This window comes from Felis catus, chromosome D1 (genome assembly GCF_018350175.1).
Source record: "Felis catus isolate Fca126 chromosome D1, F.catus_Fca126_mat1.0, whole genome shotgun sequence".
Taxonomy (NCBI): Eukaryota; Metazoa; Chordata; class Mammalia; order Carnivora; family Felidae; genus Felis; species Felis catus.
This window is the reverse complement of record NC_058377.1, coordinates 77,648,509-77,673,635: the sequence shown is the minus strand read 5'-3', so window position 1 is coordinate 77,673,635 and position 25,127 is coordinate 77,648,509. Positions and strand designations below refer to the sequence as shown.

The 25,127-nt window shown below is 37.6% G+C and overlaps 1 protein-coding gene across 6 annotated transcripts in view; it reads right to left on the bottom strand.

The window, feature by feature from the left end:
• The window catches only part of ANO5 (anoctamin 5), a 92,678-nt gene that overhangs the window by 28,468 nt on the left and 39,083 nt on the right, over nucleotides 1–25,127 (bottom strand). For all 6 annotated transcript variants that reach the window (XM_023239650.2, XM_023239651.2, XM_006937143.5 and 3 more), the window contains 4 exons: nucleotides 23,984–24,099; nucleotides 8,736–8,870; nucleotides 8,281–8,386; nucleotides 8,123–8,183 (listed from right to left, as the gene is read on the bottom strand). In XM_023239650.2, the coding sequence (XP_023095418.1) occupies nucleotides 8,123–8,183; nucleotides 8,281–8,386; nucleotides 8,736–8,870; nucleotides 23,984–24,099 (418 nt within the window). The remainder of the gene's footprint in view (nucleotides 1–8,122; nucleotides 8,184–8,280; nucleotides 8,387–8,735; nucleotides 8,871–23,983; nucleotides 24,100–25,127) is intronic.

Below are 25,127 nucleotides of genomic sequence, written 5' to 3'. Positions count from 1 at the left end.
ATCTGACTTTGGCTCAGGTCATGATCTCACAGTTTGTGGGTTCCAGCCCCGCATCGGGCTCTGTGCTGACGGCTCAGAGCCTGGAGCCTGTTTCAGATTCTGTATTTCCCTCTCTCTCTGCCCCTCCCCTGTTCACGCTCTGTTTCTGTCTCAAGAATAAATAAACATTAAAATTTTTTTTCTCATTTTCTCTCTCTCTCTCTCTAAAATAAATTAAAACATTAAAAAACATTTTTAAGTTCAAAATAATAGTCATAAAGACATTTACCAAGGGCAGAAGAATGTTGCATGACCAAAGTGAGAATGTACTAGGAGACAGAAAACATAGAAAAGTAATAAACACAAATCAGAGAGCTGAAGAATGCAATACTGCACCAAAAATTTCAATGGAGATATTCCACAGCAGATTAGATCAAGTGAAGAAAGATAAGCAAAATTGAAGACACAGTATTGTACTTCATTTAGAGGAGCAAAAAGATGAAAGAGTGAGGTTAGCTTAAGGGACTATGAGACAATATGAAGCTGACCAACATTCACATTAATAGGCTCGCCAAAGAAGAAAACAGTAAGAAAGGGGCAGAAAACTTACGCAAAGATATAGTGGTTGAAAACTTCCCTAACATGGGGAGAAAAATATATCAAATCTGAGAAGCCCAAAGTGTCCCAAAGGAGTCCTAAAAGACTCACACTAAGACACATTATAATTAAATTTTCAAAAGTTATATACAAAAAGAGAATCTTACATGCAGCAACAGAAAAACAACTTGTTATGTACAAGGGACAGCCTCATAAGACTATCAGCAGATTTTCACAGCAGAAACTTTTCCAGGCCAGGGGGACTGGCATGGTATAGTCAAAGTACTGAAGGACAAAAACTGCCAGCCATGAATATTCTATCTGACAAGCTGTCTTTCAGAACTGAAGAACAGATAGAGTTTTCCAGAATACAAAAGTTAAAGGAGTTCATCACCACTAGAATGGTCTGTCTGGCCTTATAAGAAGTATTAAAGAGACTTCTTTGATATAAAATAAAAGGATGCTAGTTAGCAGCATGCAAACATGTGAAAATATAAATGTCACTAGTTAAATTCAGAATACTCTAATGTTGTAATGGTAATGGCTAAATCATTTATAAAATTAGTATGAAGGTTAAAAGACAAAAAAGTAGTAAAAATAACTATACAATAACTGGTTAATAGATACAAGATAAAAAGATGTAAATCGTGACATCAGAAGCATAAAACATGGAGGGGAGAGTAAAAATATAGAACCTTAGTATGTATCTGAAGTTAATTCGTCTTAGCTTACCAGAGACTATAAGATGTTTTATATAAGCCTCATTGTACTCACAAAGCAAAACTTATAATAGATACACAGACGATAAAAAGAAAGGAATATAAACATATGTTAGAAAAAATTATCAGGAGGACAAGACAGGAAGAAAGGAACAAAGAAATTATAAAATAGCCAGAAAAAAATTAACAAAATGACAAAAGGAAGTCTACACCTAACAATTATTACTTTAATGTAAATAAGCTAAGTTCTCTAATCAAAAATCTTGGAGTGGCTGAATGAATAAAAAACAAGACCCAACTGTCTGTGAATTGCAGGAGCCTCACTACAGCTTTAAGGACACACATACTGAAAATGAAAGGATGAAAAAATATATGGAAACCAAAAGAAGGCAAGGTTAGTTACATCAGAAAAAAACAGACTTTAGACAAAGGCTGTAGTAAGGGGCAAAGAAAATCATTACATAATGATAAAGAGGTCAATCAAGCAACAGGATATAATACTTGTAAATATTTCTGCATCCAACAGCAGAACACATAAAGAAATAATATGAATATTAATAGACTTGAAGACAGAAACAGACAGCAATATAATAATAGTAGGGAGGGGTGCCTCGGTGGCTCAGTCAGTTAAGTGTCTGACTTCAGCTCAGGCCATGACTCAATGGTTCATGGGTTCAAGCCCCGCATCAGGCTCTGTGGTGACAGCTCAGAGCTTGGAGCCTGCTTTGAATTCTGTGTCTCTGTCTCTCTCTGCCCCTCTCTCGCTCATTCTCTGTCTCCATCTCTGTCTCTATCTCTCAAAGATAATCATGAAAAAAAATTAAAAAATAATAGCGGGGAAATTCAATAGCCCCACTTTCAACAATGGATAGATTATTCAGACAGAAAAATCAATAAGGAATCATTCAACTTAAATTACATGTTAGACAAGATAGATTTAACAGAGGCCTACAGCACTTTCCACCCAACAGTGGCAGAATACACATTATTCTCAAGTGTGCATGGAATGTTCCCTAGGAAAGATCAAATGTTAGATCAATGCTTCTGAACAAGCAATGTCTCAAAACGAAATCAAAAGAGAAACAAAAATATCTGGAAACAAATGAAAATAGAAATATGACATATAAAAACTTATGGGCTGCAGCAACAGAAGTTCTAGGAGGCAAGTTCATAGTAATAAATGCATATATTAAGACATAAGAGAAACCTGGCACAAAAACAGACACATAGACCAATGGAATAGAATAGAAACCCCAGAACTAGACCCACAAACGTATGGCCAACTCATCTTTGACAAAGCAGGAAAGAACATCCAATGGAAAAAAGACAGCCTCTTTAACAAATGGTGCTGGGAGAACTGGACAGCAACATGCAGAAGGTTGAAACTAGACCACTTTCTCACACCATTCACAAAAATAAACTCAAAATGGATAAAGGACCTAAATGTGAGACAGGAGACCATCAAAACCTTAGAGGAGAAAGCAGGAAAAGACCTCTCTGACCTCAGCCGTAGCAATCTCTTACTCGACGCATCCCCAAAGGCAAGGGAATTAAAAGCAAAAGTGAATTACTGGGACCTTATGAAGATAAAAAGCTTCTGCACAGCAAAGGAAACAACCAACAAAACTAAAAGGCAACCAACGGAATGGGAAAAGATATTCGCAAATGACATATCGGACAAAGGGCTAGTATCCAAAATCTATAAAGAGCTCACCAAACTCCACACCCGAAAAACAAATAACCCAGTGAAGAAATGGGCAGAAAACATGAATAGACACTTCTCTAAAGAAGACATCCAGATGGCCAACAGGCACATGAAAAGATGTTCAGCGTCGCTCCTTATCAGGGAAATACAAATCAAAACCACACTCAGGTATCACCTCACGCCAGTCAGAGTGGCCAAAATGAACAAATCAGGAGACTATAGATGCTGGAGAGGATGCTGGAGAGAGACGGGAACCCTCTTGCACTGTTGGTGGGAATGCAAATTGGTGCAGCCGCTCTGGAAAGCAGTGTGGAGGTTCCTCAGAAAATTAAAAATAGACCTACCCTATGACCCAGCAATAGCACTGCTAGGAATTTATCCAAGGGATACAGGAGTACTGATGCATAGGGCCACTTGTACCCCAATGTTCATAGCAGCACTCTCAACAATAGCCAAATTATGGAAAGAGCCTAAATGTCCATCAACTGATGAATGGATAAAGAAATTGTGGTTTATATACACAATGGAATATTATGTGGCAATGAGAAAAAATGAAATATGGCCTTTTGTAGCAATGTGGATGGAACTGGAGAGTGTGATGCTAAGTGAAATAAGCCATACAGAGAAAGACAGATACCATATGGTTTCACTCTTATGTGGATCCTGAGAAACTTAACAGGAACCCATGGGGGAGGGGAAGGAAAAAAACAAAACAAAACAGGTTAGAGTGGGAGAGAGCCAAAGCATAAGAGACTCTTAAAAACTGAGAACAAACTGAGGGTTGATGGGGGGTGGGAGGGGGGAGAGGGTGGGTGATGGGTATTGAGGAGGGCACCTTTTGGGATGAGCACTGGGTGTTGTATGGAAACCAATTTGTCAATAAATTTCATATAAAAAAAAAAGACATAAGAGAAACCTTAAATAAACAACTGAACTTTAGACTACCTGGAATGAGAAAAAAAAAGAACAAAGTAAACACAAAGCTAGTAGAAAGAAGGAAGTAACAATGATCAGTGTGCAAATAAATAAAATAGAGACTAACAAGACAATACAAAAGGTCAATGAAAGTAAGAGCTGTTTTTCTTCTTCAAAAGATAAACAAATTACATAAGCCTTTAGCTAGACTTGCCAAGAAAAAAGAGAGAGGACCCAAATAAATAAAATTAGAAATGAAAGAGAACACATGACAACTGATACCACAGAAATACAAATAATCATAAAAGACTACTATTAACAAGTATACGCCAACAAATTGGGAAAGCTAGAAGAAAAAATAAATTCCTATAAACACACAACATACTGAGGCTGAATCATGAAGAAATAGAAATTCTGAACAAATGACTAGTAAAGATCTTGAATCAGTAATCAAACACCTCCCCACAAAGAAAAATCCAGGAGATGTCTTCACTCATGCATTCTACTAAACATTTAAATAATTAATGCCAACCTTTCTCAACTCTTGCCAAAATTATAAGAGAAGGGAAGATTTTCAAACTCGTCTTAGGAAGCAGCATTTCTGTGATACCAAAGCCAGGCAAGAAAATTACAAGAAAAGTTATTACAGGCAAATGTCCTTGATGAACACAGATGCAAAAAACCTGAATAAAATAGCAGCAAATAAAATTCAACAATACATTAAAAGGTTCATACACCATGACAAAGTAAAATTCATTCCAGGGATACAAGGATGGTCTATATGCACAATCAATGCAGTATATTACATTAATAACAAAAATGATAAAAAAAACTTATGATCATCTCACCTGATACAGCAAAAGCACTTGACAGAATTCTTGATAAAAATTCTCAACAACATGAGTATGGAGGGAATGTACCTCAATATAATAAGAGTCATATGGGACAAGCCCACAGCTAATAGCATTCTCAGTGGTGAAAAGCTAAAAGCTTTTCCTGTATGATTAGTAACAAGACAAGGATGCCCATTCTTGCTACTTTTTTTCAAAGATTACTGAAAGTCCTAGCCAGAGCAATCAGCCAAGAAAAAGAAATAAATGGAATACAATTTGGAAAGGAAAAAAATAAAACTGACAAAACTGTCTCTATTTGCAGATGGTATTAAATTATGTATAGAAAGTCCTAAAGATTCCACCAAAAACAGAATAAAGGAATTCAGTAAAGTTTGAGGATAAAACTTAATATACAAAAGTTAGTTGTTTCTATACACTAACCACATACTATCAGAAAGAAAAATAAAGAAAACAATCCCATTTCTAATGGAATCAAAAGGAATAAAATATCTAGTAATAAATAGAACTCAGGAAGTGAAAGATATGTACACTGAATACTACAAGATATTGATAAAAGAAACTCAAGATGACACAAATAAATGGAAAGATATTCCATGCTTACGGACTACAAGAATCATATTGTAGAAATGTCCATACTACCCAAGCAATCTTCAGATTCAATGCAATCCCTATCAAAATTCCAATGACATTTTTCAGGGAAATAGAACAAACAATACTAAAATTTGTATGGAACCACAAAAGACCTGGAATAGGCAGAGCAGTCTTCAGAAAGAACAAAGCAGTAGACATCACACTTCCTGATTTCAAAGCTATCATAATTACACTTTATAAACTATATTACAAAGCTATAGTAATCAAAACAAGATGATAGTGGCATAAAAACAGACACATAGACCTACAGATCATAATCAAGAGCTCAGATATAAATCCATGCATGTATGATAAACGAGTATTTCACAGAGGAGCCAAGAATATTCAATGTGGGAAGGATTGTTTCTTCAGTAAATGGTTTCGTGAAAACTAGATATTCATTTGCCAAGGAACAAAGCCAAATCCCTGTCTTAGACCATATACCAAAATCAACTCAAAATAGATTACAGACTGATTGAGCCTAAGATCTGAAACCATAAAACTCCCAGAAGAAAACATAGTGCGTAAGTTCCTTGACATTGGTCAAAGCAATGATTTGTTGGATTTAACGTAAAGGCTAAGGCAACAAAAGCAAAAATAAACAAGTAGGACTTTCAACAAACTAGAAAGCACAGGAAAGGAAACCATTAACAAAATAAAAAGGCAACTTACAGAATGTAAGAAAATATTTGCAAATTATGTATTTGATAAGGGGTTAATATCATTTTTTATATATCTGAAGAAATCATACAACTCAACAGCAAAAAAAAAAAACAAAACAAAAAAAAAAAAAAAACAAAACTAATCCGATTAGAAAATGGACACAGTGGGGCATCTGGGTCAGTTAAGCCTCTGACTTCTGCTCAGGTCATGATTGTGGGTTCAAGCCCCATGTGGGGCTCTGTGCTGACAGCTCAGAGCCTGAAGCCTGCTTTGGATTCTGTGTCTCTCTCTCTGCCCCTCCCTTGCTCTCTCTCTCTCTCAATAATAAACATTACAAGAAAATTTTTTAAGGCAATTCCATTCAGTCATAAATACACACACACACATATACACACACATTCACATATCTGTTACCCTGGAAGGAGTCTCGTCACTCAGTTTTTAATAAAAATATAGATTTAAAACTATGTATATCAGTTATGTAAAATTATATTTATACACATGCCCACACACATGGAAAAAAAGATTCTGAAAAACTATGGCCATGATAATGTTTCCATTTCTAGTAACTTTAACATTATTTTCTCCCTGCTTTTATATACTACTTAAGTTTCCTATGATGAGTATGTATTTTCATTATGAACAAAAAGTTTAAAAAAATAAAAAGCATTTCCTATCTGCCACTACAAAGCATAGGAAGCATTATTTTCACGTCTCAACCTCTTGAACTAGTGTTATTCCTTTAACCAAGAATGTTGTTTTCTTCACATCTATTCTGCCAACGCATCCTTTGATTCGGCTTAATGATTTATTAGTGGCTGTACTAAAATAAATATTTCTAAAGTTCTGCTTTCCTAGAATTCGGCCACGAGCCTCAAAAACCAAAGGTAAACCAATTCATTATTAACGTAAACTTTTCTGAAAGAACCGATGGTAACACCTCGTCAAAATACTTCAAGTGTCTGGGTGTTCTGCATATGGCTGTGTCTCTGTTTGCGATGAAGTATGAGGTTGGTGTTGGTACACCATCTCTCTATGTGCAAACAACCAAAAACCACTATATTTGCTGTAATTTGTGTACCGCTTGTTCACTGCTGATTCCAAGTAATGATCGAGGAAAAATTTGGCAGCTACGTGATAAAGATGTATTTGTACTTAACAACGTCGGGGTTATTAGAGAACTGCTGGTAAGATTTGACTATTCTCTGTTCTTTGAATCGAAGCCACTGTCTTCAGAGCAGAGCAGCCAAGCACAAGTGGTGGAAACCCATAAATCTTCACGCACATCCACAAATTTTGGTGTCTTTTTCCCTGGATTGAGCTACCCTTGCTCCCTTGCCCAGTTTTTAAATACACATATTTGTGATTATTAAATAATTTTTTTAATTGGAAAGAAAAAATCTATTTCTTCCCAGAGTCCCCTGAAATTTGGGACATGTTTTGGAAGTCTTTAGGTTTCCTCCTGCTGAGTTAGTCTTTACGTAAAATATTTTCCTGACAGCAGGAACAAGATGAAAAAAAAGAAGAAAAAAGATGAAACACTGGGACATTTCCAAAATTAAGGGCAATTCTACTTTATATGGAAGATTTCTAACAAATATAACTGGAAGCTGGAACCAGAATTATACACAGGGAATTTGGACTCAAACATTGATTTAACAGCCCTCAACAGTTGTTGATTCTTGTTCAACTTTGTATCTATGATTCAGTATTTTCCAGCCAGCAAATATTTATGTGTACTCTCTCCTGAATTACATACTTATTGAATTGTTTTTTTATCATAGCACTGGGAGACGGTGTGAGCTGAATATATACAAAGTTTCAAAAACTATATTATCTCTCAGAGAAATAAACAGATGATGAATAAAGACCTTTTTTGGACCAAAGACCAAGGAATACAGACCACTGATGTAGACTCTATCAGTGTACTGATGTTAGTTAGCAAACACACAAAGATCCCAAGTCACCTTTGGTATATAAGATATGCCATCAGTATATGTTATATGACCATATAACACATAACATGGAAAGAGTTGTTTTTTATGTGGCCATTTACTCACCCCAAATTCCCATGAATATTGCAAAGAACACTGTGGACTCGTTATCAAACAAATGCGAGATCTGCAAAAACAGTAACATCACAAAAGACTATTTAGTATCAAACGCAATACAAAAAGAGAAATCCAAAGTCTTTTCCCATACCACAATACATACATACCTTTGAAGCCAAACACGTAGTATTTAGTCTCCAATAATCACACACTAGATCACAGAGCGGGCACATGATAATCTGCCCTCCAATCTTAGGGTCACAGATTTCAGTGCTGCAGAGGGGACAGCAAAGTGATTTTAAAAGTGATGTGCTTTTAGGTGACAGAACAACAGTTTACACAGCTTCTCAAATATGGCAGAAGGGACAATAAAGCAGCAATCTCTGTAGTAGGTCAAGTCATGCTTTGAGAAACAGAATCTTTAGAGCTGATCATTTATAGATTGTCTGTAAAGCACTAGGTGAGGGCAGCCATTACATTTGGGTTTTTATCAGAAATATCAATTATCTGCTGCCACCAGGAGACACTCTGAAACAAATGCCAGGGAAATAATAAGAGCAGTTGTTGCAGTTAGTATGACATCAAGATGTTTTCTCTGTTTGGGCAATTCAGTTGCACGTACCTGCTTGAGTTATTATCCATTGATAATAAGCCGTAAATGAAACAAGCTAAGCCAACGACAGCCGCAAAGGACAGCATTTCCGTGTAAAATCCAAGAAAGACAAAATACATGCCAATCTTTTCTCCATAATAATCCCTATGAAAGAAGGTAAAAAATAGTATCAAAGTTTAAGAGAAAGATACAATCCAGAGACCCTTGGTTTTGTATTCAGAAGAGACATGTATTCCTGGCTCCACTGCTTTCTAGCCCTGTCATTTTGGTAGAGTTACTAAACTTACTGAACTCTGGTTTCCACGTCCTAAAATATAAGACGATGCTTATCCAAAGAAGTGGTGCAAGGACCAAAAGAGTTAACACATATAAATAGGAAGCCAACTGAATGTAAGTTAACTTTTGATTTTGAAATAATAACTATAAATTTGAAGAGCTTCCAATGTTTCAGGAGACTTTAATGTACTAAAATGTAGAACATTCTGCGATGTAACTTCTAGCAATTAACAAATCAAAATCACATTCCTAATCTGCATGGAGTTTCGCTTTATTTCTCTTTCTAATATAGAAGAAGGTACTCTCACCACATTCATCAAGAGTGGTTATATGTATAAAGTTGCATCTCCCTCCCATTTTGGATCTCTGATAGATGTTTATAGAATTGTGATAGAGGTAGCAAACTAAGGAATTAAAAAGGGCTGCTTAAGAAAAATTCCATAAAGGGGAGCCTGGGTGGTTCAGTCGGTTAAGCATCCGACTTTGAGGTCATGATCTCTCAATTCATCAGGTAAAGCCCTGGGTCGGGCTCTGCGCTGAGAGCTCAGAGCCTGGAGCCTACTTTGGATTCTGTGTCTCCCTCTCTCTCTTTCTCAAAAATAAATAAACATTTAAAAAAAGGTCCATAAAATATGCAATTCAGCTCTTGCTTTACAAAGAGTTGAAAAATTATAGCATTACTTGTCACAAATGTTCAAGTCTTAAACAAAGTTTGGTTCTATTTTAATTTTAACTTTGCATTTTCTTCCTTCCAAGATTTTACTTAAATTCAAGTTAGTTTAGATATGGTGGAATATTGGTTTCAGGAGTAGAATCCAGTGATGAATCACTTACAGATGATACTCAGTCCCTATCCCACCAAGTGCCCTTCTTAATGTCCATCATCCACTTAGTCCATCCCTCAACCACCTCCCCTCCAGCAGCCCTGTTTGTTGTCTACATTTAAGAGTCTCTGATGGTTTGCCTCCCTCTCAGTTTTTATCTTACTTTCCCTTCTCTTTCCCTATGTTCATCTGTTGTGTTTCCTAAATAGTACATGAGTGAAATCATATGATATTTATCTTTCTCTGACTGACTTATTTTAAAGTCTCCCTTACAGGAATCTCTTAAGGAAGCAAAGAAGATAGTTTTCTCTGTCTCAGAAAATCACATTAAAAACAAAACAAAACAAAACTGGAAGGCCTGAGTGGCTCAGTTGGTTACACGTCCAACTTTGGTTCAGGTCATGATCTCACAGTCTGTGAGTTCAAGCCCTACATCAGGCTCGGTGCTGACAGCTCAGAGCCTGGAGCCTGCTTCGGATTCTGTGTCTCCCTCTCTATCTGCCCCTCCCCTGCTTATGCTATGTCTCTCTCTCTGTCTCTCAAAAATGAATAAATGTTAAAAAAAAACAGATTAATCTTCGTAATTCATATAGAGCTCAGGTTACTAAATCTGTGAAGCCTTTCCGCAGTTTCCAAGGTAGATAGATATGATCCTTTTGGCTTCTAATAGCATGCTGTATATAAATCTATTACATCACTTAATATTAAATTACAACCTCCATGCATGCTCAGAAAAAAGGCAACTCGGAACATAAAGGTACAAACTTAATTTCCTAATATTTAAATATTTTCTCATATTCAATACTAATTTTATTGAGCCTCATATTCTTCAGTTTTCAAAATTCCTAATCTTCTAATTAAATAGGCATCTTTATGCTTATACCATTTTTCATTATTTTCACTGATTATAAACATTTTGCACTGTTGTTTTCTCTTGTTCTGCTCCTCAAATCACTACAAACTTGAAATTAAATTATAATCCCATCTTCTTCCCTTGTTAATTTGCCACTCACAACTTCCTTAGCTTCACTTACACTTAGGATACATGAACTCATTTTTTCTTTTTTTCTTTTTGTTTGCTGAAAAATATAGCAATTACTGCAATACTGCATAACATCAAACTCTTTTAATAAAGGATAAAAATATTTGATTTTGTGGAATTTACTATTTACCATATGTATTTCCAATTGGTGTTTTAAAATTACAAAACCATGGGGCGCCTGGGTGGCTCAGTCGGTTAAGCGATCGACTTCAGCCAGGTCACGATCTCGTGGTCCGTGAGTTCGAGCCCCGCGTCAGGCTCTGGGCTGATGGCTCAGAGCCTGGAGCCTGCTTCCAATTCTGTGTCTCCCTCTCTCTCTGACCCTCCCCCATTCATACTCTTTCTCTCTCTGTCTCAAAAATAAATAAACTTAAAAAAAATTAAAAAAATAAAATAAAATAAAATAAAAATAAAAATTACAAAACTAATAATTTTTTGAAGTTAAGACATCAATATTACTGCTACAGATTTAACCTAAAATTGTTTGGGAATTCATAAAGAAACTGAATATTTCAACAACCTATTTTTTTTTAATTTTTTGTTTTTAAAGTTTATTTTTGAGACAGAGAGAGACAGAGCATGAACGGCGGAGGGGCAGAGAGAGAGGGAGACACAAAATCGGAAGCAGCCTCCAGACTCTGAGCCATCAGCCCAGAGCCCAACACGGGGCTTGAACTCACGGACCACGAGATCGTGACCTGAGTTGAAGTCGGAGCTTAACCGACTGAGCCACCCAGGCGCCCCACAACAACCTATTTTTAAAGAACTACATTTTTCTTCCTTTCAAATATCAAGAATCTTATTCCTTGAGAATGAAAAAAAAAAGGCTTCAAGAACTCTAGATCTTTATTTGTATTAAAAAATTCTTTAAAATTTATAGAAATTTTCAGATGAGGATTTATTATACATGGAGTCATAGAAATTATTTTACTAAACCATGGATTTGGGAAGCTTAACAATCAGATTAACAACTAAACCATCTCCTAAGAGTGTAAAAAAGCAAAAGACATATCTTAGATGTATATTATGGTAAAAATGCACACAGTATTGAAATAACATTTAAGGGGCGCCTGGGTGGCTCAGTCGGTGAAGCGTCCGACTTCAGCTCAGGTCATGACCTCACAGTCTGTGAGCTCGAGCCCCACGTTGGGCTCCGCGCTGACAGTTCGGAGCCTGGAGCCTGCTTCCGATTCTGTGTCTCCCTCTCTCTCCGCCCCTCCCCTGCTCACACTCTGTCTCTGTCTCTCTCTCTCTCAAAAATAAATAAACATTAAAAAAATTTTTTGAAATAACATTTAAGATGTTAAATTATCTCACTATTCATAACAATTAAATGAGAGAAATCTAATAACATGAGACACTCTATAAAGACTCAAATTTAAAGGGAACTCTTTTTTTAAGTACTTATTTTTAGAAAAATGTGCCTTATATTCACACTTAGGGCATTTCTTAACCTGTTTTACTTACTAGACTTTGAATACATCTGTGGCCCCATATCATCTAAATAGCACATGACAGGTAGAAGACATTCATTGTGAGATTTTGTGAGAAAGCATTGGTCTAATATTGGATTCCCAAGACTTAGTCTGAGACACAGCAAATAATCAAAAGAATGATGATAAAATTTAACTGAATATAGGCTTGAGGAATGAACAAACAAATGCAAACATTTGATCTAAAGTGATTCATTAAAAAAAAATAAAACTACAGTGATTCATTTTTATAGTGAGTTAATGAACATCTGAGACACTTAGCTGTTACATTTAATAGCATTTTAATAGCACCATTGTATTTACTGTAAATATACTTATATTCTAAGCTATTTACTATATAGCTACATATCAAATATTAAGCCACTCAAAACAGGGGTTATCGAAAGAAAAAATATAGAGAGCTCTTAAATTGGCAAGATAAAATAGGATTGGAGGGCATATAAAAATGAAGACTGGGGTGCCTTGGTGGCTGTAGTCAGTAAAGCGTACGACCTCAGCTCAGGTCATGATCTCATGGTTTGTGAGTTCAAGCCCCACATCAGGCTCTGTGCAGACAGCTCAGAGCCTGGAGCCTGCTTTGGATCCTGTGTCTCTCCCTCTCTCTGCCCCTCCCATGCTCATGTTCTGTCTCGGTCTCTCAATAACAAATAAATGTTACCAAAAAATTAAAATTGAAGACTGATAATCCAATGATAGCAACCTTGGTATTCCCATTTTTTTCTTTGAAAATATAATCTAATATGACAAAATGGTAAGTCCCCAAAAGACAGAAAAACTATTTACAAATATTTCAATATGGAACTTAAGTTTCATGTAGAGGTAACACGGAATATGTGAAATCCAGAAAATCGGACTCCTAAATTCTAAATCTCTCCCTAGAGGCACCTGGGTGGCTCAGTTGGTTAAGCGCCTGACTCTTGATTTCAGCTCAGGTCATGATCAAGCCTTGCTTTGGGCTCTTCACGGACAGCATGGAGCCTGCTACCCTGCCTGGGATTCTCTCTCTCTCTCTCTCTCTCCCCCTCCCTCCTTCCTTCTCTTCCCCTCTCCCACTTAAGTGCATGTGCAAGCACTCTCTCAAACTTTTAAATAAATAAATAAATAAATAAATAAACAAACAAACAAACAAACAGACAATCTCTTTCTAGCTATCCGAAGTCATTATGTCTTTTTTTTCTAATCTTCCACACCCAGCCATCTACAAAGTGCAACAAATTTTGCCACAAAAATCTTTTGTTAATCCATAGTTTCCCCTATTTTCTATTAGCAATACCTTGGATATGATTGTCAGTACCTGTCACTGAAAATTTGTAATAGCCTCCTTACTTCCCTGACTTCAGTCTTGCATCCCTCTCAACTGTCTCCTTATTTCCAATGTAGTGATGGTCTTAAAGCAAAAAACTGAACCTGCCCTCTTCCTCCTTCAATGGTTTTATCCCTTCTTTTAGCAGTGTCCTGCATGACATTGCTGATAAACATTCAGTTTCACCTGCTTCTACTCCTACACGAAGAACTAAATGTGCAATGTTCTTTCTTAGCCCAGCACTCTGTACTTCTCTCTGTCTGAGACCTTCTTACCCCCACTTGCTTACTTAGCAACTTGCTACTTACCTTTCAAGAGGCAGCTCAAGAATCAGTGCTGTGAAATTTTCCCTGAGCTTGTCATAAAAGTGGGTGCTTTTTCCTCTATGCTGTTCTTCCATGAGTACCATTCTGTTATAATTATACGTTTCTGTGTCTTCCTGGGAATATATTCATACTAGGAAATGATGTTCTGATTATCTTTGTAGCCCTACTCTCTTGCTTGATATCCAGTGATGTTTAATAAATGTTCACTCAGGGAATTTGTGTGGAGCACCTGGGTGGCTCAGTCAATTAAGTGTATGATTCTTGATTTCGGTTCAGGTCATGATCTCACAGTTCATGGGTTCAAGCTCCGTGCTGACGGTACAGAGCCTGCCTGGGATTCTTGCTCTCCCTCTCTCTGCCCCTCTCCTGCTCTCTCTTTCTCAAAAATAGTAACTTAAAAAAAATTAAAGGAATTTGTGCATTGTAATCATGCATCTATGGACAATTCCCTTCTCTTCTTAAGGATGTTTTTATTTTTATCCTCTTGCTATCAAGTGCCATCAAATCTCTAAAACTTTTCCTAAAAACCATAAAGTCAACAAGGAGAGGAAATAAAACCACACCTGATACAGGCCTTCAGCATCATGACAAAGAACACCATGATCATCAAATTACCTATAGGTAAAAAAATAAACCCATATCCAACAGACCACCTGCCACTTGCTGCCACAAATCTGAAGCACCAAAGAGCAGTGAAGATGATGCTTGAGAAATTCTAATTAAAAAAAAAAAAAACGTAAAGTAAGGTGGAGACATTAGACAAATACACACAAAATCACTCGCTGGGGGGAAAAAACTAAATCAACACTGAACCTATCTGCGACACGGCAATTCATAGTCCTGGGCAAAAGGAGGGGATCTGAAAATAAGCAACAGTTGGAAGAGTCCGTCTCAGAGAAGCGATATTTTGGGGGAATAATCAGCTATAAAGGGTGGTACTTCTTAAAGCTGTTGCAGTAAAGAGAAAGAAAATAAGAGAGGTAGTTAGGATCCTGTAGAAATGAGAGAAATAGCACATGGTAAGCACATACCATCACCCATAAAAGAAACGCATGGAATAGGAAAGAACTAGGAGAAGAGTGCCCTCTAATGCTAGAAACTCTTTATGTGTGTTAAATATAGACAGACAAAAGCAGACCATAGCCATACAAATCTATGTTACAAAAACTGAAAATGTTAAACAAATAATTTCAGCTAATGAATATTCTCCCAGAAGAACAAAAGAAATAGTGTAATAAAGCACTACAAACTGAATTAAAATGTCCTCAAACAAATATTTGAAGATACAAGAAAATACCAGGAATAGAAAATTAACAGTGGGAGGAAATGAAATAAATAGAGGAAACTCCATAAAGAGAGGAAAAAGTAAAATCATATACTGTAATATCAGAATTGATGCTGAAATTATGAGGCATTCAAGAGAGAGAAGAAAGGGAGGGTTCAGTGAAAATCTAATAAAGGATGATAAGAAAAACAGGAAACCTTTCAAAAGTATGAAAATAACACACAGAAGTAAACAGAATCTCAGAGAAATTACTTGGTATGAAGACAGGCAAAAAAGACCAAACATACAATGAATTGGAATCCAAAGAAAATTAAAATACTTGAAAAGAACTAACGTTTTAGAACTATAACCCAAGAACATTTTCCAGAAACACACACACAAACACACACAAAAACACAAAAATAGAAGGTACGCATTAAAGGATCCAGGTGGAACCAGGAAAAACTGACTTAGAATAATCAACTCCAAAACATAATGTGTTAAAACAATCAAACTTTATTAACTTTTTTTTTTAATTTTTTTTTCAACGTTTATTTTTATTTTTGGGACAGAGAGAGGCAGAGCATGAATGGGGGAGGGGCAGAGGGAGAGAGGGAGACACAGAATCGGAAACAGGCTCCAGGCTCTGAGCCATCAGCCCAGAGCCTGACGCGGGGCTCGAACCCACGGACCGCGAGATCGTGACCTGGCTGAAGTTGGACGCTTAACTGACTGCGCCACCCAGGCGCCCCAAAACAATCAAACTTTAAAACAAACAAGCAAAAGGGGCACCTGGGTGGCTCAGTTGGTTGAGCGTCTGACTTCGGCTCAGGTCATGATCTCACGGTTTGTGAGTTCAAGCCCCGCATCGGGCTCTGTGCTGACAGCTCAGGGCATGGTCGGATTCTGTGTCTCCCTCTCTCCCTGCCCCTCTCCTGCTCACACTCTGTCTCTGTCTCTGTCTCTGTCTCTCTCTCAAGAATAAAGAAACATTAAAAAAAAAAGAAACTCTTGAAGCTTCCTAGCAAAGTGATAAAGCAATGGACAAGGCCAAAATAATGTTCTACTTATGAGGACACACTGGAAACATTCCACAAGGCAAGGATACCCACTATCCATTACTATTTAAGATGTTCTGGAATTACTAGCCAATGCAACTGAACAAAAGAAAATAACTGGAGACCTAACAATTGGTAAAGAAAAAGTAAACTCCTTCTACTTAAAAATGACATGGCAGGGTGCCTGGGTGGCTCAATCAGTTAAGTGTCCAAGTATTGATTTTGACTCAGGTCATGATCTCAAGGTTCTGAGATCAAACCAGAGTCAAGCTCTGAGATGGATGTGAGTGGAGCCTACTTAAGATTCTCTCTTTCCCTCTCCTTCCTCCCCTCCTCCACTCACTCTCACACATGCTCTCTCTCTCTCTCTCTCGCTCTCTCAAAAAAAAAAAATGACATGGTAATATACCCGGATAACCTTAAAGAATCAATGATAAAACTAGTTCAATGAAAAATTAAGGCATCAGAATATAAAATTATGATGCAAAAATTATAGCATTCAATATATAATATGTTAAAAGATATATTATAAGAGAATACATAATTTATAAAGCAACAAAAGTATAGAATACTTCAGATTAAATTCAGGACAGTTTCCTAATGTATACAAAGAAAAGTCTGTAACACTCTTGAAAAAGCCAAAAGTAGGTTTGGACAAAGACCTATCTTTTCCTTCACATGGCTTTTCCTTGGTTAGAATGACTGAATTATCAGGCCAGTTTAAGTTAAACTATAAACTTCATGCGATCCCTTATAAATACCAGTGATCTTTTTCTTTTTAGTAAAGCACTAGACAAGTTGATAATAAAGTTTATATGGAGGAATAAACATGCAGAATGTACAAAGAAACACTGAGAGTAAAAGCCATGATGAGGTTTATTAGCCCAAACAGACTTTAAAACATACTCAAAGACACTACATAGTAAAACATACTACAGCCAAAGTGCTATAATTAAAACAGCCTGGTACTGATGCATGAGTAGTTAGCTAGATCAAAGGAATAAAACAGGACATTCAGATAAACTCAACTGCATATAGAAATCTAGTATAAGATGAAGGGAGTACCAGGGTGCCTGGGTGGTTCAGTTGGTTAAGCATCCAACTCTTTTTTTTTCTTAATGTTATTTATTTTTTGAAAGAGAGACAGAGCACTAGTCAGGGAAGGGCAAAGAGAGAGGAAGACAGAATTCGAAGCAGGCTCCAGACTCTGAGTTGTCAGTATAGAGCCTGACTCGGGGCTCAAACTCACAAGCTGTGAGATCATGACCTGAGCCAAAGTCAGATGCTTGATTTTGGCTCAAGTCATGATCTCATGGTTTGTGAGTACGAACCCCAAGTCGGGCTCCACGCAGACAACCCAGAGCCTGCTTAGGATCTCTCTCTCCCTCTATCTGCCCCTCCCTCTCTCTCGCTCTCAAAATAAATAATTTTTTTTAAAAGAAACTTGAAGATACGTGGCACCTGATGACTCGGTTGAGCGTCAGACTTCCGCTCAGGTCATGATCTCACAGTTCGTGAGTTTGAGCCCACTGCCATCAGCACAGAGCCTGCTTTGTGTCCTCTGTCCTCCTCTCTCTCTGTGCCCCTCCCCCTCTCACACTCGCTCTCAAAAATAAATCAAACATTATTAAAAAAAACCTTGAAGATATAGGTCATACCTCAAATTACTGCAACATCAATAAACTTAATAAATGGTGTTGGGACAAGTAGATAAAATTAGATATACTCCTCACAAAATATGTAAGAATAAATTTTAAATGGATCAGGAATCTAAACATTAAAATTGAAACTATTCAAGTAAAACAAATGTAGGTGAAATCCTCTATATCTTGAGTGTATAGAAAGGCATTCTGTCTCTAAAAATCCAAATGTAATAAAAATTTTGATAAACTTGACTTCATGAAAAAATGAGAAAATACTTCTACATAGCAAGAACCAAATAAAGTTAAAAAAAACATAAGCAAAGTCAAAATGCAAATGGAAAACTTGAAGAAAATACTAAGAATACATACTACAGATAAAGGGTAATAAAACCTCAGTATATTAAAAACTTAAAAACATTGAGAAAGAAGGCAAAAATCCTATAGAAAAAATAGACAAAAGATACGAATATACTATTCATTTAAAAAGCTACAAAAGGGGCGCCTGGGTGGCGCAGTCGGTTAAGCGTCCGACTTCAGCCAGGTCACGATCTCGCAGTCCGTGAGTTCGAGCCCGGCGTCAGGCTCTGGGCTGATGGCTCGGAGCCTGGAGCCTGGAGCCTGTTTCCGATTCTGTGTCTCCCTCTCTCTCTGCCCCTCCCCCGTTCATGCTCTGTCTCTCTCTGTCCCAAAAATAAATTAAAAACGTTGAAAAAAAAAATTAAAAAAAAAAAAAGGAACAAAAATATCCCTTAACATACAAAACGATGTTCAATTGTGTACATAATAAGGGAAGTACAGATTAAAGCTACACTAAAACACTGGCAAGAATTAGAAAACTTAATCGTGCACTCTGCACTTCCATATACTGTTGGTGGGAATTCCCAATGGTCCCGTCCCAGTGAAGGGAAATTTGGCGATATGTAACACAACTACATACGCACTTACCCTGCAACCCAATGATCTCATACATACGGATTTACCCTGAAAACACACTCTCAACAATACAAAAATACACAGGTACATTTTTACTCATGGAAACACTTTGTAATCATGAAATCCGGGGGGCTACCTCAATGTCCAAGTACACATAATGGTGTACCAGAAAGCTGAAAAATGGATGAGGGTGTCTCAATGAATGCATATGGATTGATCTTCAGACTGTATTAAGTGAAAATAGCAAATTGCTGAAGAGTCTATATAGAATGCCACTTAAAAATGAAAAAGAAAGTTCAGAAAATACATATATCTGCTTCTTTTCATAAAGATAAATCAGAAAATGGAGAAGTCGGCCAGTTATAAGGGATAATATATAAGAAAAGAGGGCAAGGAATGGGATGAAAGGGATCAGCGATAGAGTGCCACTTCCCTGGGTTTTCACTAAAACTGAAAACAAACTGAAATAAATCTTACGTGTGAAGTGAGTGGGGTAGAGTTCTGGTGAGGAAAAAGGAGCGATGTTATAAAGACATAGAATCCAGCTCCCAGGGCTCCTGATGGAAGTTGGGTAAAAGGATGCTGAGTGACAGCAATTAAACAAGGAAGGAGTAATACAGTTGGAAACTCACGTTGCAACCAAAACAGTGAATATTGGTTCAGGTGAGAACCATTCTATATGCTGTGTCTAGGGAGAAATTTTAATGAGTAGCCGAACTTCCCACAGATTGTTTATTACTAAGCAGAGTGAAAACAGTGGAGAAATCAAACAAGATTTGTAGCTGGATAATCAAAATTCATATAAAAAATGAGGGACTTATTAGAAGCAAGGAAGAAAACATAAACTATAGAGTTGAGAAACAGGATCACACTTTGGATGCACACTTTGGGGCTCCACGGAGCTGAATGTCATCTCAGAAGAAGCTGTTCATAGTCGGCTGTTGGTGTCTCTAAAGTCACGGGGTGGGGCGGGGGGGGGGGGCAGCGGGGCTGGGACCCAGGTCTCTGAGAAGGAGGTCCTGGCAGGCTCGTGCTGGAACCTCAGAGCAGGTCAGACGGGGTCTGCAAGGGTCGGGAAAACTGTACGCGGCGTGCAGCCTCAGCAACAGGAAGGCACTGCCCCATCCAGGACTAGGAGCGTTGCTGGGGAATCGCTCGCTCACAGGAAGCAAACGGGAAACCCACAAAAAACAACAGAAACAGATCCTTGTTTCCTCCTCCAGTGCTCCCTGCTGGCAGAGTCCCAGTGAGCCAAGTGGCAACGCATACTCATGATTTTGAGAGTTCCAGCCTCAATTTCATGAAGCAGCTGAGGAACCACAGCTTAAGGACTGGTACACCGTATCAATGAGATCACGTCGCGTTCGTTGACGATTCCACTATTCAACTGCCACTTCCTACCTGTACAACTGCAGGCCTTGGCCCCCCGTCTCCCGCGTCATTTCCTTTCCAGCGTCCCCGGAGTCCCCCAGATATGTCTCACGTATACTGGGAATATCTTTGGGAGTCAGCATCCCACACCATTTCCAGGCCACTGTGTAAGGACTCCAGCTCCTCCAGGCCAACGGTGCTCATCTCTCCAAGGAGGAATCCACCAAACCCTAGCTCACCCTCTATCCCAGAAAGTTAATCCTTTAAGAGGAGTGGTGTTTCTTTCTTTTTGTTTTTTAATCAAATTGATTGGGGTGCGTACACCTAAGTGCATAATTTGGTAAATTCAGACGCATGCGCTCAGGTAACCACTACCAGAGTCAACACATAGAGCGTTTCCATCATCTCAGATGATGGAACCTAAGGTTCCCTTAGGGTTCTTTGCAGTTAACCCTTTCCCCAAACCCCAGATCTGGGCAACCACTACTTTCATTTAGGTCCCTATAGTTTTGCCTCTTCCAGAATGCTTTATAAATGGAAACCTAAGACTATGCAGCCTTCCATGGCCTGCTTCTTTTCCTTAGCGTAATGCTTTTAAGATTCATCCTTTGATGTTGCATCTATCTGTAATTTCTCTCAGAGGAAAAAAACAAAAAAACAAAAAACCATTGTATGAATATATGATAATTTGTTTATCCATTTACCCATTGGCGGGCCTTTGGTTGTTTCCAGTTTTTTCTTACTATGCAATAATCTGCTATAAACATTCAATCGGTGGTGTTTCTGTGGATATATACGCTCCATTTGTCGTGGGCAAAGACTTAGTAGCGGAATTGCCTGGTCATACACAAAGTGCGTATTTAACTTGATGAGAAAGTGTCAAATTTTTTATACAGTTGCTACTCCATTTGGCATTCTAGCAGCACTTTGAGTCTTCAAGTTGTTCCATACCCCTGTCAGCTCTTATTGTTGCCAATCTTTTAGATTTTAGCTATTATAGTGGGTGGTGTGGTGGTATCTCAATGGCAAACATTTTAACTCTTATTCCTCTAATGAATACAGATGTTATGCATCTTTTGATGTACTAATTGGCCATCCATAAATATCTTTCTTTGGTGCAGTATCTGTTATAATATTTTGTCCATTTTTAAAAATTTTGTCTCATTATTGAATTCTAAGAGTTCCTTCAATGTTCTAGATGTCCTTTACTGATAGGTATGTTGCAAGTATTTTCTCCAGTCTGTGGTTTGCCTTTTTATTTTTAGAACGGTGTCTTTTAAAGAGCAGACATTTTCAATGTCACTTAAATCCAATTTATGAATTTTTAAATTGGGCTTTTTATGTCTTTTGTGAAAAGTTCATGCCTAATCTCAGGCCATATGAATTTTTCTCCTAAATATTCTTCTAGAAGTTTTGTATTTTTAGCCCTTACACTAAGTTCCCTGATCCATTCAAGTTAGTTTAAATTTCTGTATAGGAAAGGATCAAGATTCATGTTTTGCATGTGGCCGACTTCGGCTCAGGTCATGATTTCACTGCTCCTGAGTTCAAGCCCCGTGTTGGGCTCTGGGCTGACAGCTCAGAGCGTGGAGCCTGCTTCAGATTCTGTATCTCCCTCTCTCTCTGCCCCTTTCCCAAACCTGCTGTGTCTCTCCCTCTCTCAAAATTAAATAAACAATAAGATTTTTTTAAATAAATAAATAAAAATATTATTTCACTATTGAATCAGAAAAGGCAGTATAACTTGCTATAAATTATAAGTTATTATAAGAAAATGAAAAACTTAAAACTTCTTAAATTTCAGCTAGACACTGTCATCTGATTAAATACTTGAGCTTCCACTTTGTTTAAAAGGAAATTAGCAAGGGCTAACGAAGTATTACAGCTACACTGGCACTGACCCAAGATGTAATGTGTTTGTGTGTATCTAGGGTTATAAATACAAACCTTTGGGGAATACTCATAGCAGAAACACCTGTTGATAGTTTTAAAATGTCAAATGAATACATATTTTAAATATATTTTGAACAATGTAAAACTATGTAAACCTTCATTCTGATTACTTTGCTTCTTTGAAAATATGCTATGAAAACATCCTCCAAGGGCACAATGTCTGCAAACTGTTCTTAGCAACACGTTTGTAACAGTGAAAAATCTGGGACAACCTGTTTTTCAATTAAACACCAGATAAATGAATTATGCAAAATTTATAATATGGCACTCTGTGTTCTCTTAAAAAGCATGAGATAGAACTGTATGTATTCACAGGAGGAGTACCAATAATATATTATTTAGTGCAAACAGAAAATTGCAGCTGAAAGGTAAATAAAGATGTCATTGTTTTTTCTAAGGAAAAAATATGATTGTGTATGCATTTTATTATGTACATAAAAATAGAACTGAATGGATATACCACATCAACAGCAGTCACTTCTGCAAAGTTCAATAGAGGTAGAATTTCACTTAAAACTCTGCACATCTTGGGGTGCCTGGGTGGCTCAGTCAATTGAGTATCCGACTCTTGGTTTTGTTTCAGGTCATGATCTCGCAGTTCGTGGCTTGAGCCCTGCATGGAGCTCTGTGCTGGCAGTGCAGAGCCTGCTTGGGATTTTCTCTCTGCCTCTCTCTCTGAAACTACCCTGCTTATGCTCGCACACATCTGCATGCATGGTCTCTCAAAATTAAACTTAAAAAAAAAAAAGCTTTGCACATCTGTTTATTATTTGAATTTTTGATAAACGTGTGCTACTTTCATCATTTAAAAAATGAAATGATCATTATTCAAAACAAAACATCCATCGAATAAAGAGTTCAGACAATGATTTACCAAAAGTACCAGCTTATATATGCTATCTGCCTTTCATTTATTCTTAAAAATTTCCCTTCTTATTTGCCTTAAACAAACCTGTTGAGATAATCGTTCACCTGTTTGGATGTATGCATCCAAATCAGTCTCATAAAAAGGATACTGTGATGTTGTGCAAACACAGTACTACAAATATAAATCACTGAGTAAAAAACAGGGTCTGTAACAACCAGGGGTCTAATCTGATCGTTCCTTTACTGAAATCATAGCAGGAGTCTCCTAACATCCTGTATGTATGTAGTATTGTTATGGTGCAAAGCAGGAACTTGCTACTGCAGTCTTCTTGCTTAGCCAATGAAACTGTCTAAAGAATTGAGGTCACAGGACAAACGCCTTCCCAGATCTCTGAGATCTACACATGCACACACACACAGACGTCCATACACAACCTTTCTGCTATCTTCTAAATTCCTGAACTCAGAGAAAAACAAAACAAAACAAAACAAAGCTAATACGCGTTAAGCACTAAGTGCTGACCCTGTGCTAAAAAATATACATTATCTCATTTTATTATTAAGTAGCCCCATAAGGAAAGCACCACTGTTATTCCCATTTTACTGATGAGCCTCACAGAAGTTAAATAATTTGACCAACTTGGATCTGAACCCAGCCCACCCTACACACCAAGGCCCAACCTCTGAACTACTGAGCTACTTCTGTATGGTGATGAAGCGCATTCCACCGACAGCATTCTGCTCACAAATGAATGACTAAGTGATAGTGTGGGTACAAAACTGGGGACATGTGACATGTGGTGGGTGAAAACAGTGGTGAAAAGAATGGAATATGATACCACTGTGAATAAAAATCACATCATCAAGTTTTAATCCGTTTGATAGTGTTTAATAAGGAACTTACCTAATCAAATCTAAAGGCTGCTCCTTGTAAAAATAGGAAAACCGAGCCCAATTCTGGCAAAGTGTGTACCTCTCGTTGACAGGGTTAGGAGGTTCTGATGGCTTCCAATATTGACCCTACAGATAGTCAAAATGAAAGTACTTGAATGACGAAGCAAAAGATGAGGGTGAAGCAAATAAACACTGTTTTATAGGAAGTTTAGTGAATGAAGCAAATGTTCTCTTTAACTTTTAGATTTGGATTTTCATATCCCATTGATGTGCAATTATCTCTCCAAAACTACAATAAACGATGACACAAGGGATTCATTAAATTCTCGCACCCAGTTACTTAAAAATACAAGTTAAAGTCTGAACCTTTGGCTTTCCTCAAGCTGCTCTTTCACGTCGAAAGCCCTTTCTTTACTCAAATTATACTAGAATAGTCACAGCTCAGGGATTAATATAACTACGTAACTGGCTGGGACATTAGAAATAGGCTAACACTTTTACTTCACATATAGAAAAGTTAGACCAGGGGCGCCTGGGTGGCGCAGTCGGTTAAGCATCCAACTTCAGCCAGGTCACGATCTCGCGGTCTGTGAGTTCGAGCCCCGCGTCAGGCTCTGGGCTGATGGCTCGGAGCCTGTTTCCGATTCTGTGTCTCCCTCTCTCTCTGCCCCTCCCCCGTTCATGCTCTGTCTCTCTCTGTCCCAAAAATAAATAAACGTTGAAAAAAAAATTTAAAAAAAAGAAAAATTAGACCCAAGCAACGTCCAGTGAATGATCCAAAGTCATCCTGCTATGACAGGAATCTCCTCCAGAAAACTCATCTGGTCCTCACTGGCAATCACTGCCACCATTTCCCAGAAAACTTGAAATATGTATCATAAACTTTACACCAAAGAACCTCAGTATTGTTTCATGCCTAAGATTTTCCCCATTGTTAGCCTACTGAATAGCTTTATTAATACCCCTTCACAACAGAGCTACAGACAGAGCTAGTGCTGTCTACACATGGCAGTTCAACACCTTCTTTCAACTGCTGGTCCAGACAAACGAACTGCTAGAGACAGCATGAATGAATGTCCAATCTAAATTAAGCACATGTGAAAATCTCTATGTGATAAGATAGAAGATTTTCTATCACGTAGATTCCGTCTTGT